This window comes from Indicator indicator, chromosome Z (assembly GCF_027791375.1).
Source record: "Indicator indicator isolate 239-I01 chromosome Z, UM_Iind_1.1, whole genome shotgun sequence".
NCBI lineage: Eukaryota > Metazoa > Chordata > Aves > Piciformes > Indicatoridae > Indicator > Indicator indicator.
This window is the reverse complement of record NC_072053.1, coordinates 45,864,550-45,882,930: the sequence shown is the minus strand read 5'-3', so window position 1 is coordinate 45,882,930 and position 18,381 is coordinate 45,864,550. Positions and strand designations below refer to the sequence as shown.

The 18,381-nt window shown below is 40.4% G+C and overlaps 2 protein-coding genes across 2 annotated transcripts in view; both read left to right on the top strand.

Moving 5' to 3' along the window:
- The window catches only part of PIP5K1B (phosphatidylinositol-4-phosphate 5-kinase type 1 beta), a 90,873-nt gene extending 85,561 nt beyond the window's left edge, over window positions 1-5,312 (top strand). Inside the window, exon 13 of the mRNA XM_054397583.1 lies at window positions 5,235-5,312. Coding sequence (XP_054253558.1) covers window positions 5,235-5,312 — 78 coding nt within the window. The remainder of the gene's footprint in view (window positions 1-5,234) is intronic.
- A 930-nt stretch (window positions 5,313-6,242) lies between these two features.
- Window positions 6,243-18,381, top strand: FXN (frataxin). Its single transcript, XM_054397900.1, has 5 exons — window positions 6,243-6,374; window positions 8,204-8,286; window positions 9,586-9,706; window positions 14,311-14,408; window positions 17,667-18,381. Exons 1-5 carry the CDS (start codon window positions 6,243-6,245, stop codon window positions 17,818-17,820), a joined length of 588 nt encoding a protein of 195 aa, XP_054253875.1. The 3' UTR covers window positions 17,821-18,381.

Below are 18,381 nucleotides of genomic sequence, written 5' to 3'. Positions count from 1 at the left end.
ATTTCATTTATTTGTCAGTTTATCCTCTGTTTAAGTCTTAGCAATAAGGCATTCAGCAACGAAGAGTTTCTTCATCTCTGACTCCAAAGAGCTACTAAGAGGAGATCAACTATTTGTATTCTGTACAAATACCAATACGTCTATAGAAAACTCTAATTCGTTAACATTATGAAGTAATTTTTTGTGTGTGTGTGAAATGAAACGACGGTTGTGACATTGACTAGAATATTAGTTGTGCCTGAAAGTTTTTGGACAGGTATGATTTTTCAGCTGGGAAAGGGTTTCATGCAGAAGCTAACAGAATTTTTATAGGTGACACAAGAAAACTGACACAAGTAAATTCTGCAGTAAGTCCCAGTCAGTGCTGCAAGGTAATAAAAGCTGCTGTGAACTACTGAGCACTCTCAATTTGGACTGTCTTTACTGATGTCCAGATTGTTCAACATTTTGCAGCAACAAGTGGTTTTATTTTATGTAATATAAGCATAATGTAATGTCTGCAAAACCATAGGGGTTAGCTGTTGTGCAAGAAAAGAGACTAAATGCTTTTGATTAGGGTGCAAGGTAAAAAAAAGAATTGTTGCCAGACTGTGTTGCAGCCTCTTTAGAGGAAGAAATAAGTTAAGTGTTACAACTCTGTAAAAAACCAAATAAACACAACTCTTGATTTTACTTGTAATTTCTGTATTTCCAGTAACGAAGAATACATGAAGAGTAGAACTATGAGACAAGGCCATGGTTAATGAAGAGCACTTTCTGCACTCCTGATTTAAGAAGGAGGAATTTGTTGAGTCTAATAGCCAAAGAGTAATAATCAGCTGAACTTATTCTAAGCGTCAGGATCTTGGAACCACAGAAAGGATTAATGGACTTGGCAAAAAAAATCACATGAAGCATTCCACACTCTGCTATCATCTGCTGTTACTTGCTAGACAGTAAAGAACCGTGTATTCAATTCTGCTTTCTACTATATTGCAAATCACCTTTTCTGGACTTGAAAGTGATTATTTTCCTAGCAGCTCTCTACAAGCAAAATCTATTGTCTGCTTTACCTATTTAAAAATAAGCATAGTGGTGAATAAAATTAATTTGTTTTGACCTTTCTGTTCTAATCACTTAGGTCCACATCAGTGGAAACTGGAAGTGATGTTATAAAAGGTTAGGATAAACCTCTGCACATACTACATGAAAACAAACCTCTAAAGATTTTTTTCACTGTTGGTGAAAAGGAGAAAAAATGTTATTTACAGCAAGGCCTTATGTTGTGTGCATATATAATCTTTGAAATATTTTTTATTTTAGTTTATTTCTTGTAAAAGAGAAATTATATAATTTATTTAGCAAATATTACTGTAAACTATGGTTTTATTGATGAATAAAATATTTTGTTCTCAAGACTATCACAGCTGTCAGCCTGCTCTCGAATTGTACAAGACTTACTGTTCTGGTGTTTTTCTACCTTCATGAGATGCTAAGAGGCATCTCAAGAGGCATGACAACCATTTGGTAAATGGCATGTGTCTTTATCTTCTACCAGCTCTACAATGAAGAGGGGAATCTTGAAATTGCAGCAGATGAAACAAAGGAACATACTCAACAGGCACTGCTTCAGAAAAGCACTTCAGGTTTTTCAGCAGGGTAGTAATTTTAAGATAACTATAGAAACTGGTTTGGTTTCCTTAATTTCCCTAGCAGTAGAACAATAATCCCAAACACCAATGACCAGCAGTCCAAGATTTCATGAAGCTGTCACTTCAAAAGCTTATGGAAGCTTTGGTGATACCATTTATTTTAGGAAGAAATGTAATGGGTTGTGAAAAATACAATGTGGCACTTTAATTTCAGAATGATGCCTTGTACCTATGAAGAATTTTTCATTTAAGGTTTTGATGTGGCTGGTTAAGGGTTTTTTTAGGACTTTTATGCAACTGTATAGCCCTGAAAAGGCGCAAGGTGTTACTCCTTAATTACGTACAGAACAGAGAAATGGAAAGGGTTCGGCATTTCTTCTCTAAATACGTGCAGTCTCTATCTTAATTATATAGCCTGTGATTCATGATTCTCTCTTTTCTGTACTTTAGATTGCTTAATCTCAGCAATCTGCAGCACTCCTCTTAGAAATGCAAGAGACAATCTGCATGCCCTATGAGCAAAATATTTTGCACATCCGTGTGAATTGTCTGCTCCTCCATGCACAGTGTATAGCTTACTTAGAATGTGTCTCTACTCCTAGTAGACATATATGATCAGTTTCATTTAGAGAAAAAAAACTTCATAAAGCACATAAATGTATTTTTTCCCAATTACCTAGCAGACTGTAGTGTCTGAATCATCTGTTCTCAGGAAGACCCCAGAAGACAGGCAACTTAACTAAAACAATTCTGTTCAAAATCAGAATGCCTGTACCAAAAAATTCAGAGAGAGCCATCCTTTATGTACATCCTTTTAACACTATAATTTATAAATTAAACCAGTAATTTCACTTGCAAAAGGAAAATATGTATAGACCGTAGTCTACTGGGAAACCCTTCTACAAAGCATATGCACTTACAAGTTTTTGGGGTTTTTTCCCTCTCTCATTTTTTTGTTTGGTTGGTTGGTTGGTTTTGGGGTTGGGGTTTTTTTTTTGTCTCTTTGTGTTACTACATGGTTCCACTCAGAAGGAGGACAAATTACAGCTAAGCAATGTTAATGATCAACAACTTGGAACCCATTTCTTTCTCTACACACATAAAGCTTCAAACATCAAAGAGTACAGCCTGTAAGGATGTGTATGTTCAATGCCCAAGTACTCTGTTTCTCTTAGTCTTGTATTGGTATGCATTTCATGCCTGAGCATTCTGTTCATCTTGCACTGGTATTTTGCTTTGATATGATTTTGTTGAGAATCTGAACACTTTCAAACGTAGATATGAAGCTAATGAAGCAGTGCATATTAAGTAGAAATAAAATATATATAGGAGGCATAATCAACTCCCTGGGGTATTAAAATAACATATTTGTCTGTTTCTCCAAGTATTAACAGATGGAACACTCCACAGGATGCAAAATTTGAATAATTAGGTCACAGACTTAGCCTATCTGTGTGCAGCGGTATCTGAACACTCTGGCCTTGCAAGCTGCCCAGAGGGAAGAAGCACAGGTGGATGCCTGATTAGAGAAAGGTAGTAGGCATTCAGCGGGCAAATGTTACCTTTGGTAGTAGTTTAGAACTTGAACAACTCTGTCATCTTTTTAAAAGACCTGGTGAGAAGGCTAATACCAGAGAAAATATTTACTATACACTAATTCATTGATTTGTCATTAACTTAGAAAGAAGAAACGAACATTCCTATTGAGAGTTGCATATTATCTTGGATGATTAGAGAAAAATCGCTGTGGGACTACTTCGATAATGCCAAAATATATCTTCTGACACTCTCATATAGGAATGGCAAGGTATGTAAAATAGCACTATCTTTTACTGGAACAAATATTACATAAAAGAACACACATTCCTCTGTTCTTTAGGCTCTTTCTTCCCCCACCCCTGCATGAAAAAGGAATTGTGTGCTTGTTGTTTGTTTTACTGCAGTCTGATAAAAGTCTTTTCTCTGACACGGCTTATCTCAGTATGTAAAACATTATAGCTGCAAAAACATAATTAGTGTCTTCCAGAAGTGATAAGAAGTTTTCAAGGAACTAGGGTGTATCTTGTTTCTCCTTGAGATAGAAAAACTTCCCTCACAAAATGCCACAAACCACAGACTGGTAACAAAAGAAACACCCAGGACTGCTGGAAAGAGACAAGAGGCTGACTAAGCTAAATAACTTGTGTTGGTACTAACAATTCTTAGCTACAACACACATCAGTCTCAGCTGAAATTAGCACACTTGATCTGTCTGAGCTTTTGCCCCTCCTGCAGTAGAAAATAATTTCAGCTTAAAGGGGGGGGGGAAAAAGGATTGCTGAGAAACTTGACAGCTTATTCCCTAAAGAATTGCAAGATGCCAGACGCTTACTTGAGTGAGAGTTTTAGAAACATGCATCACATGGTAGTTAGTGATAAGCTTCTTAATACATATTTACAATTTTACTTACAACTGTTGCATCTTTCAGTCCTGTCCTCTGGAATGATTTGAAATTAAATTTGTCTTTGAAATTAAAGTTCCCACAGAAAATGTGGTAGGGTTTTTAAAGAAACTTTCCTATCAGAATTATTTCATGTCTCATCTCCTTGGGAAGCCTATTTTATTTTTTCCAGTTAAGTAACAACAAAAGATATCTATGTGAGACTTCTGACATCTTCACATATTATTAGTAATACAGTATCATCAGCACTTCAATAATTTGGTGGGAACTTGGCCAGTAACCTACTTAAATTCCCTTCTCTCTCTTTCCTGCTTTTTGAAGTCCAACATGAAAATTTCTATCAAACACATGTCAGGTGTGATTAATCACACGCTTTAATCGTCCTTTACTGGTTCAGGGTAGCACTTTACCTATTATGGATCAGGATACCTGCTATCACAGAAAATACTGTCTTAGAGCAGGTCCTGAGTGGACACTACATTCTGTAATAATGTACCTTTCCATGGGCTCAGGTATTCACTCAGCTAAAAGAGCTCCTGGACAAATTTGGCCTGTCATCTCAAGTGGTTTGTATCGTCACATCAGTGCAGTTACCTGGAACTAATTGGCTGCAGTTAATAGGAATTGGAGTATCAACAGGATTTTTGAGTTGCAGCTATGCCAGTTTTGGGGTGTGAATTCATTGTCCAGCTGGCCTGCTTTAAAGTTTGATCCCAAGACAGTAGTCCTGGTGCTTGTCCTATTGCTCCCTCTCTGTACTGCCAGTGTCCTACAGTTCTTGTGCCAGATTACAAGAAAGGAGGAGTCCTTCTCTATTACCACTTAGGTCTGGAAAAGCTGTATTGTGCTTTGAAACTTTGCCAGAGGAGAGGATCTGTGGAACAGTACCACTAGAGGAAGTGGATTCTTACCTTGCAGTTTTGGAAATTACTGTGATTACAACACAGTTTGAAAGTATTTTGACTTGTAGCTCATGCTGCTGAAATTAGACTGCTGTCAGCACCTGTGGTGTGTAGGAACTGCCTCTATGTTCCACTCCAGTTACTAGTGCTTCCAAGAGCAACTTTCCCATGCCCTGCCTGCACTTACTTAAAGAAAAACTTTTTTAAACAGAGAAGGGGGTGGTGTGGTTAGTGTGGCTTGTAATTGCTGTCCTTTCCAGGCTCCAGCTCCTTGTAAATCTACTCACCAGCACTGCGGTGCTGGAACGGGTACCCGCAGCAACTCGCTGACGAGCTGAGAACAGCAGCTGCGGTGAAGGTGCACAGCAGGACCAGTCGTGTTACCAAGTCACTGTCACAGCCACTTCCCTGTATGATACCAGTCCGATCTGAGATTCCTACGTTCTCCTGAGCACGTAAAATGTCTGAGCAGTACGCTAGGCCCCAGCGCCCCTTTCCTGGGTAAAGCCTTCCCGTTGCGTTGGATGGTGGGGGGTTGGGGAAGGCCACCCTGCTGTTTCACTGCGCTGATGGAGAAAGTACCATCTCCTGGAAAAGGCATAGCGTGGACAACGATTGTACTAGACTCCGGTGCGTCTTTATTTTCTCAGTAGCAGAACAGAGGGTTTAATTCAGTCTGGCTGGACTTGCGGGTGAACTCAGCAGAAGACTGGAAGGGGCGAAAGGACAAACCCCAGGCACTATTTCCCTCCCTCAGCCGCGCGTAAGCGGGTGTGGAACGGCGCCGGGACGCCCTCTGCAGGGCCAGGCGCTCGGACCCCCGGCGGCTGTACACGCCCGCGCTAGGGACACAACCACATACGCTGACTCGGGCACGGCGCCAAGGGCCTGCTTGGTGTTGGGAGACGGTGCCCCACAGCCCGTCCGCAGTGGGGCGGCCCTCCGAAGCATCTCGCCGGGCAACAGGCCCACTAGCGCGCGGGAGTGACCTGGTCTGCTTGGGCACCCCACCGCTGGCTGGGACGGGGAAAAACTGTGCCACTCGAGCCCACCGGCGGTGAGGTGGAGAGAGGGCCGGCTCCATGGCCAGCCTCCCGCCGGAACCAGCCGTCTGACCGCGACTGGGCCTGGCTTGGCCACGCCAGCGGCTGACTCGAGACGGCCGAGGACGGCCGACGGAGGGCGGTAGCAGCCGCGCCACATATCGTTCGCGGCCGCTGCGGTAGGCTGGCTCTTCCCCAGCCGCTTCCGTAGCGAGGAGGGGAGACATGTGGAGGCCGGGGCTAGCTGGCGCTATACGCGCCGCACGGCGGGCGGCGGCGGCACGGCGGCAGAGTGGAGGCGCTGGGGACGCCCCGCTGGCGGGAAGAGCCGCCTCTAGCCTTGGCGGAAAGGTGAGCGTGAGGCAGGCAACGATGAGGGGCCTGTTGTTGCCTGGAGGGAGGAGGCGGGCCGGCCGCACTGCAGCTGGCCGTGGACGGGCGGGGCAGCCTCGGGTGTCTGCGGGCGGGCCTTGGAGCCCAGCGGGGGACGGGCAGCTGCCAGATTTCCTTGGGCCGGCCGCGCCTCTCGCTTTGTCCCTCGGCCGCGAGGCCAGGCAGGGACCTTGCTGTAGCGCCCCGTGGGCCGGCCGGCAACGCGACGTGTCCTCCGCTGTCCTCTCGCATGCTGCGGGGCACCCCCGTGCGAGCGGGCCGGAGGCGGGCAGGCGGGCCGAGCGGCCCTTCGGCAGCTGCTTCTTGCAGCAGCGCGCCTGGGCCTCTCTGCTGTGAGAAGCAGGTGAGCGCGGGAGTGCTGGGCCAGTGTTCTCGGCGGCTCCCAGTGTCGCTGTGCTGCGCAGTAGGCACGGCAGCAGCCCTTCTCCAATGCTATTAGCTTCTTTGCTGCTATTTTCCACTTAGAGAAGATGTGTGCTGGCCACCCTTAACGCTGGGTTGGTACCTGGAGATGTCCTACCACCTGTGTGCTAGCACCGTTTTGCCAACCTCAACTTAAATGAGTGTGGGCATGCAAAACGGGAGTTACAGCCTCTTAGTCTGGCCAGAACCTAACCTGGGCTTGCAGCTTTTGCTATTAAGTCTGCATTAAAGAAATGCTAAAGGGTACTGTCCAAAACATGTAGGCATCAATGTGCATTTTGGAAGTCTGTGACATTATGATAATGCAAGAAGCTAGCAGTTCTCCGTGCTTTATGTCAGGTGGCTTTGGACTAAGACCGTCATCTATAATTCCTGAGTTGGGTTTGTGTTTTCCTCTTCTGTATGCTTTAAAAGTAGCTGTTGCAGTTCCTCTCTAAGTATCGCTTGCTTTTCATCTCACTTTTAAAAACTTCACAAGTTTTAAAAACTTCACAGTTTTAAAAACTTCACAAGTACACCAAAAGCAATCAGAAGTTCTATTTTACCGTTCATCCCAAACCACATACCTGCATCCTTCTGGTTAAGAAGAAAACGGTAAGTGTTACCTTTCTTTCTTGGTGGATAGCCTGGGTGCTTCTGCTAGCACAGTAGACTACAGGATCACCTTTATTTGTATCTGTACTGATGTACTGCTTCCCCTCAAAGGAGCTGGCCATTATGTTGATACAGCTTTTCTGTAATTTTTATTTAGTTGGTTTAAGCTTCTTTTTTTTTTTTCTTTTTTCTTTTTTTTTTTTTAACAAACAAAAGACCAAACCAAACAAAAAAACCCACAACCAACCAATAACCCAAACCAAACCCACAAAACCAGAAGAGAAACCAGAAATAAAACAGCTTGAAAATACCTGAAATATGAAGTGTGGTATTAGCTCTTGTGTAAGTAAGGTGGATTCAGGACTTCTGTTTATTTCAGCTGAATAAATTCATGGCTTCTGAAAGAAGAGCACAAGTTGTTGGTAATGAAGCATCTGAGCAGTGGATGCTTGTGAAAATCTTGGCCTAAGCTAGTTGTCTGAAGTTGCTCAGTAATTCTGTGATAGAGCAAGAGAAAAGAAAACAGCTCTTCTCTCTCCTAGTTCACTATTCTATGAATAAAATTCCTTTTAATTTGTATGAGAAGACAAGGATATTCTGGATTGCCTCAACCATCTAAGCACTAAAGCTGCCTATGTCTATATTATCTCTGTGATAGAGAATATGAATATTTTATTTGGAGGTGATGCGAAGGTCTTCGAGGACCTGTTTATGCGATAAATATTTATAATTTTTCATGTTGTACCTTTAATTCCATTTTACTTAACTTTCAACAGCAATTACAATATGCTTCAGAAATGCAAAGCAAGACTGTTCAGTTCGTGAATTTAAGAAATGTGGGAACTCTGAATGACACGAGGTAAATTGTAGTTCAAGATATTCATATGGAAATACTGTCTCTGCATTTTAAAAATAATTTCTAGACATGGTAACACTGTCACACTTCTGTAATACTGATGTGATGATGTAAAGGGAAAGTACAGTTTTAGTGAAAGCATTTTGAATGAATTTGAGAAGTCACTTAGGAAGTAATTTTTGTACCTTAAATAGGTGTCAGGGTACACAAAGTTTCTGCTTATACTGAGAGGATGTTACAGTACCTGTCAGAGACTTCTCCCTTTCTGATGCAGCAGTTGGAGGCCAGATGAAGGGTGGTGCAGATGTCTGAAATGGCTCTTATCATTAAGCATCTGAACCACATGCTGAACAGGTGTTAATAAATCCTGCACATGAATCCTCCCTAATCCTAAGGCTTTCTGTTGTCCATGCCCCTAGTGTTTCTGTGGTGTCATTCATATAAGTGGCATGGAGTGTATTTCAGCATCTGTCTAGAGAGAAACTGAAAAAAAAATGTTCTTCATCATCAACTGAAAGACACTGAGTCACTGGAGATCATAGTAACTGTCATATTGCCATCCCCATTAGGAAAATCTGAAATTATTCCACTTAATTTGTCTGTTGCTAGAGATACTCACCTGCACAGTTAGAGGTAGATGGAAAAACTTACATAGTTTAATTACTTTTGGTTAATTACACTGATCTAGACTTTGTTCTTGCATTTTCTGCTTCTTTAAAGAGGGTAGCACAGGTAGTCTCACAAATGCTGTAAGCATTACTTGATGGGATGATTTGAGACTCTCTGAAGAAGGCAAATGTTTGTGTTAGTTCATAAGCACACTTTAAATAACATCTAATTACCAGCTTGTGTTGCTAATTCCAGTGAGGAGTCAAATGCTGTATGTAGACATGACATTAATACTGATGTTTCCAAGCTGCTTATAGCTACAGTGAGTTTCTTAGAGACAAATGACATATGCTTCTAACAAGGTGTTTGTCTGTATTTGTAGAGTTCAAAACTCAAGTAATTCTTGTACAGAGTCCTTTTATAAAATTACCTTATTTTAAAATCTAATTCTGTCCTCTTAGGACACAGGGGTCAGTATATATTGGGAAAGAAGTACATATTCCTCTGTTAAGAGATCTACCAAAATTTCAAAATTCCATCTCCATTTATAAGTGGAATGTTACCTATATTACCTTAAGAAGGATAACTCCTTGTATTCTAAGATGATTTCATGGTTACTGTTTCCTCCAAGGCCATGGTCTTGCTATGTTCAGTATTTTTCCTCCTAATTATGGGCTTTTATGTCATTTGTAGCTCTTTAGATGAGACCACTTATGAAAAACTGGCTGAAGAAACACTGGACTCCTTAGCAGATTTCTTTGAGGACCTGACAGATAAGCCTTTTACTCCAGAAGATTATGATGTCTCTTTAGGGGTATATGTTAAACATTCTATTACTACTGTAATTGCTGTATTTTTTTAAATTATTATTATTATTTTGTCTTTTAGAGATAGTTTTAAATTAGTCATGTTAGTGTCAGCATTTAACATACAAGTTTTTACAGCTTTATTTTTACAATATGCCTGCTTATACAGATTGGAGCAACTATTCTGGTAGAAAGTAATGTGCTATTATGTGATTTGAGGACAATAAATATTTAAACAGAAAGACGTAATAGCGGACAATAAATGAGCAGAAGAGGAAGAGCACAAAATGATGGCTTCAAATTTCAAGCAGTCTATACATACACACAGAGACCAGACAGCAGCAGTCACTTCCCACCCAGTGAACAGCAGGACAGATCTACGAGGCTTAGGACAAGTGCATCACATGTAGCTGGTAGAGCAGTTTCTTTGATTGCCCTAAATACTGAGAAGCAGCATTTGTCTTGTTCATGTAGTTTACATTTGTCTTGTATTTACTGATGTCAGCCTGTGGTGGAGAGACATAAGAGAACGCAGTGTTTGGATAGGTGGTTGGAAAACCACCAGACCAGAGCATAAATGAGAGAAGCTTACTGTCATGGGCCACATTGGGTGGCTGCTAGCCTGGTAATAGGAGCCTTTAATAGGTCAGCCACTCAAATTCTTCTACAGAAGTGACATGCTCAGATTAAAAATGTCCGTTCTATTTGTGTAGGGAGATAACTTGTTTTACATACAACTCCTGAAGTGGTTTGTGTTACAGCCCTCTGTATCACTTGGAGAAGAGAGCAGTTTCTCTCTATGCTATCTGCAAAAAAAGTCCTCTACTACTGATTTTTTTTGAAGTCACATAACTGCTGTTCCCTCTTCATGTCTTGCCACGAGTAGGAACTCTCTACTAGTCCTGTCAGTTAAGGTTTTGTGCTTGGGATCATTACATCTGATGGTTTGGGTTGCACTGTGCAAAAAAAAAAAAAAAGGCAACATCCCAATAACACAAAAATCCTGTAGTTTTCAGACATCCTTCTGTGTGACCTTTTTCATCATAATACTCATTCTTTACTTGTAGCTAAGATAGAAAACAACATATTGTTAGTAGGAGTCTTGGTTTGACCCTTAGCAAATGCTATGTGTTGCTTTAAGTATGTCGTTAATGTTGCAGCTAATTGATCTTATGGTAAAAAGCAAAGAGTTGTTTAACTGTTACTATTCATTATGTTTTAGCATATCTGCACCTAATAACCCGATTTTAAAAGCTTAGGACAACAATTAAAAATATTTTAATTTGCCTGTTTAATATCTCTAGACATTTCATTACATGAAGGTAATAAGTCATCTTGCATCAAAATTTTATCTCCATCCACTGTAGAGTGGATTGCGTTTGACATTGACTCACTGCGAGGCTCAAAAGTAATTATTTTTACTTCCTTCTTAATTTTTACCAGTACTTCTTTGTTGCATAGACTGTGTGATGACATAAAAAATAGATTGTTGTTTCTGTTGGGAACAAAAGATACCAAAATAGTACCACCAAGTCTACCAAGTTCCAAACAAGCAAGGCCAGTGCTATAGCAAGCCACAAGGTGGCGAACATGATAGAAGTCTGGTATGCTTCTGAATTGTGAGCTTCAGTTTCTCATCCAGTTTGTATCTTTAGATACAGGGAAGAAAACTCTCTTTCAAAGAATATTCATGTTACCAGGAGCTAACAAATATTCATCAAGTAGGACAAAATACATGCAGCAGTATTCTGTAAAATACAGTAAAAATATCTTGCAACAGAAGTTTCTAAAAACTCATCTAGTGTAAGCAATAGTGTAAATCTTTTGATAACTCTTTGGAAACCTATTGGCTAACAGTGTTTCTGTAGCATACAGCATAACATCATGATTAATACTTAATATGGCACTGAAGACCATGTAGAAGAAGAGTAAAACCTTTATATTGTTTTGTGGGCCTTATATGCCAACCTGCTCTTATTCTGCTGTGTCTATACAGATTTAAGACCACTGAGATATTAAAAGCTTGAATTCTGACACAAGAGAAGTAGCTTGTTCTTGTATTTCTTTAGTATAAGCCTATACCCCTTCAGCATAACTGGCAGGACAACCTGATGGCAATATTAAACAGAGGAGGGGGTCTTTTTAGTATTTTATTGATCATAAATGTAAATCCCTTATCAAGCACAGAAACAGCGTAGACACTAAGGTGAAAGAAACAGACCTTGCTGATAATCCTTGAGATAATCAGAATGCATTGGGATGGAAGGGACCTTACGAGGTCATCTAGTCACCACTCACCTGCAGTAAGCAGGGGCATACCCAACTAGATCAGGTTGCTCAGAGCCCCATCAAGCCTGACCTTGAGTGTCTCCAGGGATGGAGCCTCCACCACCTCCCTGAGCAACTTCTTCCAGTGTTCTACTACCCTCATAGTAAGGAACTTCTTCCTAATGTCCGATATAAAACTATCCTTCACAATATGCCTTTGTTAGCAGTTCCTCCCCAGCTTTCGTGTAAGCCTTCTTCAGGTACTGAAAGGCCACTATAATGTCTCCCCAGAGCCTTCTCTTCTCCAGTCCGAACAAACCACTACTCTCTCAGTCTGTCTTCATAAGAGAGGTGCTTCAGCCCCCTGATTATCTTTGTGGCCCTCTTCTGGACATGCTCTAGCAGGTCCATGTTCTTGTTTTGAGGGCCCCAGCACTGGATACAGTGCTCCAGGTGAGGTCTCACCAGAGCAGAGCAAAGTGGCAGAATCACCTTTCTCAATCTACTGGCCACACTTCTTTTGATTCAGACAAAGATGCAACTGGGCTTCTGGGCTGCAAGTATGCATTGTTGGCTTGTGCCCAGCTTTTCATCCACCAGCACCCACTTGTTCTTCTCTGCAGGGCTGCTCTCTATCACATCATCCCCCAGGCTAAACTGATAACAAAAATTTTCGCTTCCCAAGATACAGGACCTTTCACTTGGTCTTATTGAACCCGGTAAGGCTCACCAGGGCCAGTTTGTCCAGGTCCCTCTGGATGACCTCCTCTCCCTCTGGCATACCAACACCACCACTCAGCTTGGTGTCATCGGCAAACTATTCTGCTCTATTCCGCACTGCTGTCTGTATCACTGTTGAAGATATTAAACAGCACTGGTCCCACTAAGAGGGACCCCTGAGGGTCACCCCTTGTCACTCATCTCCATCTGGACATCGAGCCATTGAGCACTACCCTCTGTGTGCAACCATCCAGCCAATTCCTTATCCACCACACAGTCCAGCCATTGAATCCATATCTCTCCAACTCTGAGAGAAGTATGTTGTGGGGGACCATGTCAAAGGCCTTGCAGAAGTCCAGATAGATGACATCCATTGCCCTTCCCTTGTCCACTGATAGAGTCATTCCATTGTAGAAAGCCACTAGGCTGGTGAGACAGCATTTGCCTTGCCAGTTGTCTCAGATCACCTCCCTGTCTTCCATGTGCCTTTTCAGAGATTCTAGGTGGATCTGTCCCGTGATCTTCCCAGGCACAGAGATGAGGCTGACAGGTTGGTAGTTCTCAGGGTCAAAAATATGTCAGAAAACAGTCAGACAGAGAAGCCAGCTCCAAGCTACTGCCTGTGCTACAGAGAAAGTCTGTAGGCAGTCATAAATGAAAGTATTTTTCCCCACTTATATGTGTAAGTGTTGATACGTAATGGATAGTCCTGGCAATGGTAGTAGTAGTGTATTCTGACTAAAGAATGAAAAGTGTAATTCCCTTCATGAAGCTTTATCATGCTACAGAGCATGAACTATTTGAGAAACTGTAGGTTAAATATGATGAACCTATTACCTAAATCATGAAACTGTCTTCTAGAGATGCCCTTTCTAATTAGCGTAATTTCAGATCATCTGTAGTTTAGTCCAAGTATCGCTGTTCTTTTAAAGTTAGGACAGAAATATTTTTGTTGGTTACATCCGCTTTTCAAATGCACTCGTGAAAATGTCAGAGGAATGTGAAGCATGTTGTCAGTAAGAAATGTGAGTAAGAAAGAGAAAATAAATGCTCACTAGGATGGTATTTTGAAGCTGACATAATTAAAACAGACCTCATGGAGTTTAGAATTGGAACATTTTTTGTGATGTGATTCAGGATCTTGGCACTTAATTAGAATTATTGGAGGAAGAATTTTGTTCATTCACTGGGAAACTGTTAGCTTTAGAAAAGTTAGGTAAAGGAATCTATCAGTGATACAGAAGGCTTCTTGACTTTGAACCACATGAGTTCTGCATTGTTAATTGGTAGAAAAAGTTGTTACTGGGTAATGTTTTAATCACTGCCTTCTCAAGATGACAGGTCAAAGCTCAAGAGCATTGTTTTAAGCAGTGCCATTGTCAGTTGTGTAAACATACTAAGTCAAACTAACCAGAAGGTTTGAAGACTCAAAGATATGCAGGTTGTCCTAAGTATTAACACTTAAGGTTTTGGTAACTCATTATCCTTCTTCCAGCCTATTATTGTTTGGAAAATAGTTGGGAATGTGATAACAGATACGTAAGTTTCTGTTTATCTTCTGAGAATATGCCAAGTAGCAAGATGAAAACTTTTAATTTCTCACTTTTTTCCTTTCTGTTGTAAGAGTGGAGTCCTAACAGTTAAGTTAGGTGGAGACATGGGAACATACGTCATCAATAAGCAAACTCCAAATCGGCAGATTTGGCTGTCCTCACCCACTAGGTAAGTTAGTATAAATTAGTTACGTAATGTCTACAGATCAAGTGAAAATGTACTTTCTCTTTTTTACAGCATGGTCACGCTATGTAGTATTCTTTTTATAATTAATTCTTTTATTCAGTATATTTTCAAAACATGATGTAATTTAAATGTTTGATAATTATTTGCTACAGAGGTTTTAGGCAGAGTGCAGTATAGTGACATACTTAAATTAGTCCAAGAAATGTGTAATAGAGAATTTTCATACCCTGTTCTGGTCCAAAACCAATCTACAGGAATATAGGCTAATCATTAAAAGAAAAAATAAACAGCCATGACTGAAAAAAAAAACCCACGAAAACTACTGTTGGAAAAACTGTGATGACATTACAATCTAAACCTCTCTTTGTATTTAAACAGGGTGGCTCCTTCCCTTCTAGGCTTCTGGGATTTCCTGCTTTGTATGTTTATGTGCGCTCCCACTGGTTGTTTTTGTCAAGCATCTGCATTTTTCAGGAGACATGGCTAGCTGTTCCTTCTGCCTTCTTTAATGCGGTGTTTTGATCCATTCCAAGTTTTCTGGTTAGTTTCAGCAGGGAGGGCATCCAGATGTGTGGGAAAATGTTGCTGTCTCCCCAGAAAATCTGTAATGTCTGCCACTATTCCAGGGAAAGTACTGAGGTTGTTGGTCAGTGTTACTGATGAAGGAATAAGCTAGATGGAAGGTATGAGCACTTGCAGTGACTATGCATATGTACCTCTTGAATGCTGTTCAGGAAAGTTGTATTGATCACAAAACCAGCAATAGTTTTGCAGTAATAGAATTATGTAGTAGAGTTTTTGTTTGAGGGAATTAAAAAGCAGCAGCATGGTGGAATTTCAGATTTTAATAGATGTAGAAGTTACCTGAAGAAAACTCCTAAGTTTGTTTTAGTGTCCTTATGTACTGGCTGGTGCACAGCACACTAGGTTAGTATTTTTTTTCTAACTCGTCTTCTATCCCAGAATCCTTTTATTAATTAATTTACTTAACGGGTTACCTAACTTGGTAAGGCACAGGCCTAGCAAGGTGACAAATCTTTTTGTTTAGACAAGTGCAGGCTGTGTGTCAGAATTTATTAGTTCTGTGTATTTTACAACAAGAATAATTTCCAAACCATGATTCTGTTTAAGATGGCCAATTTTTGTGTCACTGACACAAAGGTTTCATCTATTTATGAAAACAAAAATTCAGAGAATTCCTATGTGTTTGAAGCCAGCTGTATTTATTGCCCCAGTAGTGTGCAAAAATACATGAGGAAAGAGATAAACTTGAAAATTTTCTGATGGTATTTTTCATCATCCGTGATAAAGAAATGATTCACTTACAGACATTAAGTTTCGTGCTTCCGTAACTAGTACTATACTACACAGTTGTATTTCCTGAAACATGATACTACATGTTTGCTTACTTCCCTAAGGTCTGAAAAGCAACTCCAGCAAATACTATATGGTCTGGAGTGACATGCTTCTCAAGTGCTACATGCAAATATCACTGCCACTGATCACTTCCATTGAATGTTGTATATAGGAAATTTGTACAGTAAATGTAGGATCTTGAATCCTATGAGCATGCCCGGAGAGAGACAAATTCTTAAGATGTGAGAAAGACATTTTCTTGGGGTTTTTTTTGGACCAGCTTTTCCCTGTCACGCATTTATACACCAAACTGAACTTAAGCTTGTGTTTGTGAAGCTTTACATGGTTGACAGTTTAAAAAAAACAGAGTGAGGGAATGTCTGCAACCTGCCACCATTGTGACTGTAGTAATTTCACATAGTCTGTTTGACTGAAAAGACTTTTCAACCTTATGCAGCGTCTTTTTATAGTACCATAAAGTGATATTTTAATTTTTCTCTCTTTTCCAAGATAAATCTATATTGTCCATATTTAACTTTGTAGGCAATTTATAGAATTTGCAAGATGCTTAAATTATTAATTAACTTCTTTTAAACCACATTTGTGTAGCATTTTGGAGATTCAGAGAACTTTGGAGGTGTTTCATATGCTAACCATATAACTGATACTTATTATGTAACAGTTGAAAACAGTTCAACTAAAGTACACATTTCTTTTCTTTTGTCATTATTGATCAAGTGGCCTGTCTTGGACTGATTTTCATGAATGGTTGCACCCCATTCCGTCATTCACTATGTGCAGGACAGTATGAACAGCCTCTCCTGTTGTAAAGACAAAGAATTGAGAAATGCATAGTAAAGTAACTGGAGCATGTAATCTCAATTCTAAGTAGTTAGCAGTTCACATATATACCAAGTGAGATTTCTGTGGAAGTGACTGGTTTGTGTTTGCATTTATGACTTCCTATAGTTTGGTTAATGGTTGGAAAGTTCTTAATTTGGATATTGCAAGTAATTCAGGGTATTCCAGGTTCAGATTAGTTTTTATGTTTTGAGAGAACATGCATATTGTTCTCATGTATATATGGGCTAGCAGACCTTGTTATGGACTGCCTTGAGTTCCAAGGCTTTTTATTTTGGGAGTTCAAGGATAAGACTGATTGATGATTGTTTTCTTTATGAAAACATATGATGCCTATTCATTTTTCTTAGTTTCCTTAGCTGATGTTAACAGTAGTTGGTACCTTTCCATCGTTGTCTGGTTTCAGATGCGGAGAAATGGGTGGATAGAAAGGTCTGGAATGAAATCCAGGTGTTCAAGTTCTTTTCTCGATACTTAATGTAAACCTCAAAAATAAGCCATAAACCATGTGATAGCACAGATGAAAACGGCATTTTAGAGAGAAACCTCCCACACGCCAATATAGCCAGTTTCAAATGGTAAATTATTTTGTTCCATCTAAAAAGACAGTGAGAATGGTGATCTGTGTTCTGCTGTGCTCCTACCTACATGTCACTGCTACAAAAACTAAACAATAGCAGTGCTTTACAAATATCCCTTGTAGTATTTGTGTGCAAGGAAATTTTATGAATGGGGGAAGAAGCAAGTAAGGAAAAGACAGGGGAAATCAGTACTAAAAGCAAGAAGGGAAGGAGCTTGTGTCTGATGCAAGTGATAGATGCATCTTGTCACCTTTCAGATAAGTCTGTCAGGTGACTCAGCAGTTCCTGGCCTTTTCTGCTTCACTTCCCCAGATTGCCCACCAGTCTTTCTCCATACTGTCTGTTTCTTTTTGTAGGTGCTCTCAGGGGCACATTATAAGGACAGGCTTCTAGCAGCTCCCCATAAATGATCTGTGCTTACAGTGTGTGTTTTGTTTTCTAGTGGGCCCAAGCGCTATGACTGGACTGGACGGAACTGGGTGTATTCCCATGACAGAGTGTCCCTTCATGAACTACTATCAAAGGAATTTTCCACAGCATTAAAAACTAAATTGGATTTATCCTGCTTAATATATTCTGGAAAAGAAGATACTTGATGTTTTGCCTTACGGGAGTTTAAAGACTTTAACCAGAAGCTAAATCTATCCTTGTTTTCTGAAATACCTGAGCTTAATTCTGTTGTTGTTTCTCTTGACATCACAATGTTGTGCAACAAAAATGAAAATAATATATTTTTTTCTCTAGTGCTCAGTCTTTGTGTTTGTGTCACTGCTAGAATCTGTGTCCATGTAGTACAAGTGGTTGGGGTTGCCCTTCCCATCACTACGTTTCTTACTGCCAAGGTCAGTCATGAATTCTTACTGTCTGTAGTCTTGTTTGGATGTAATGATTGACCCACCTAGTGACTTCTCACCAGCCCACGGATGCTAAACTTATTTTGGTGAGACATACACCAAAACCAAGAAATGCTTGTGAATTGCGTAAGTTATGGTACTGTGAACGAATTGCATTAAAATCCGTGGCTATTGCGAGTGAATAACGTATCTCAAATTGAACATGTCATAAACAAATTATCATGGTAACTTTCATTTTGTGTAATGCATGTAAATAAGAGTTTTTCTCTCAGTATTTCAGAACTCTCTTCCTCAAATTTTGAA

Bases quoted from the DNA above. Each gene is read 5' to 3' on its own strand.
- FXN (XM_054397900.1), top strand. From the start codon at position 6,243: ATGTGGAGGCCGGGGCTAGCTGGCGCTATACGCGCCGCACGGCGGGCG. The intron at 8,287-9,585 runs GTAAATTGTAGT...TGTCATTTGTAG, and splicing joins GGAACTCTGAATGACACGAG to CTCTTTAGATGAGACCACTT. The intron at 14,409-17,666 runs GTAAGTTAGTAT...TTTGTTTTCTAG, and splicing joins TGGCTGTCCTCACCCACTAG to TGGGCCCAAGCGCTATGACT.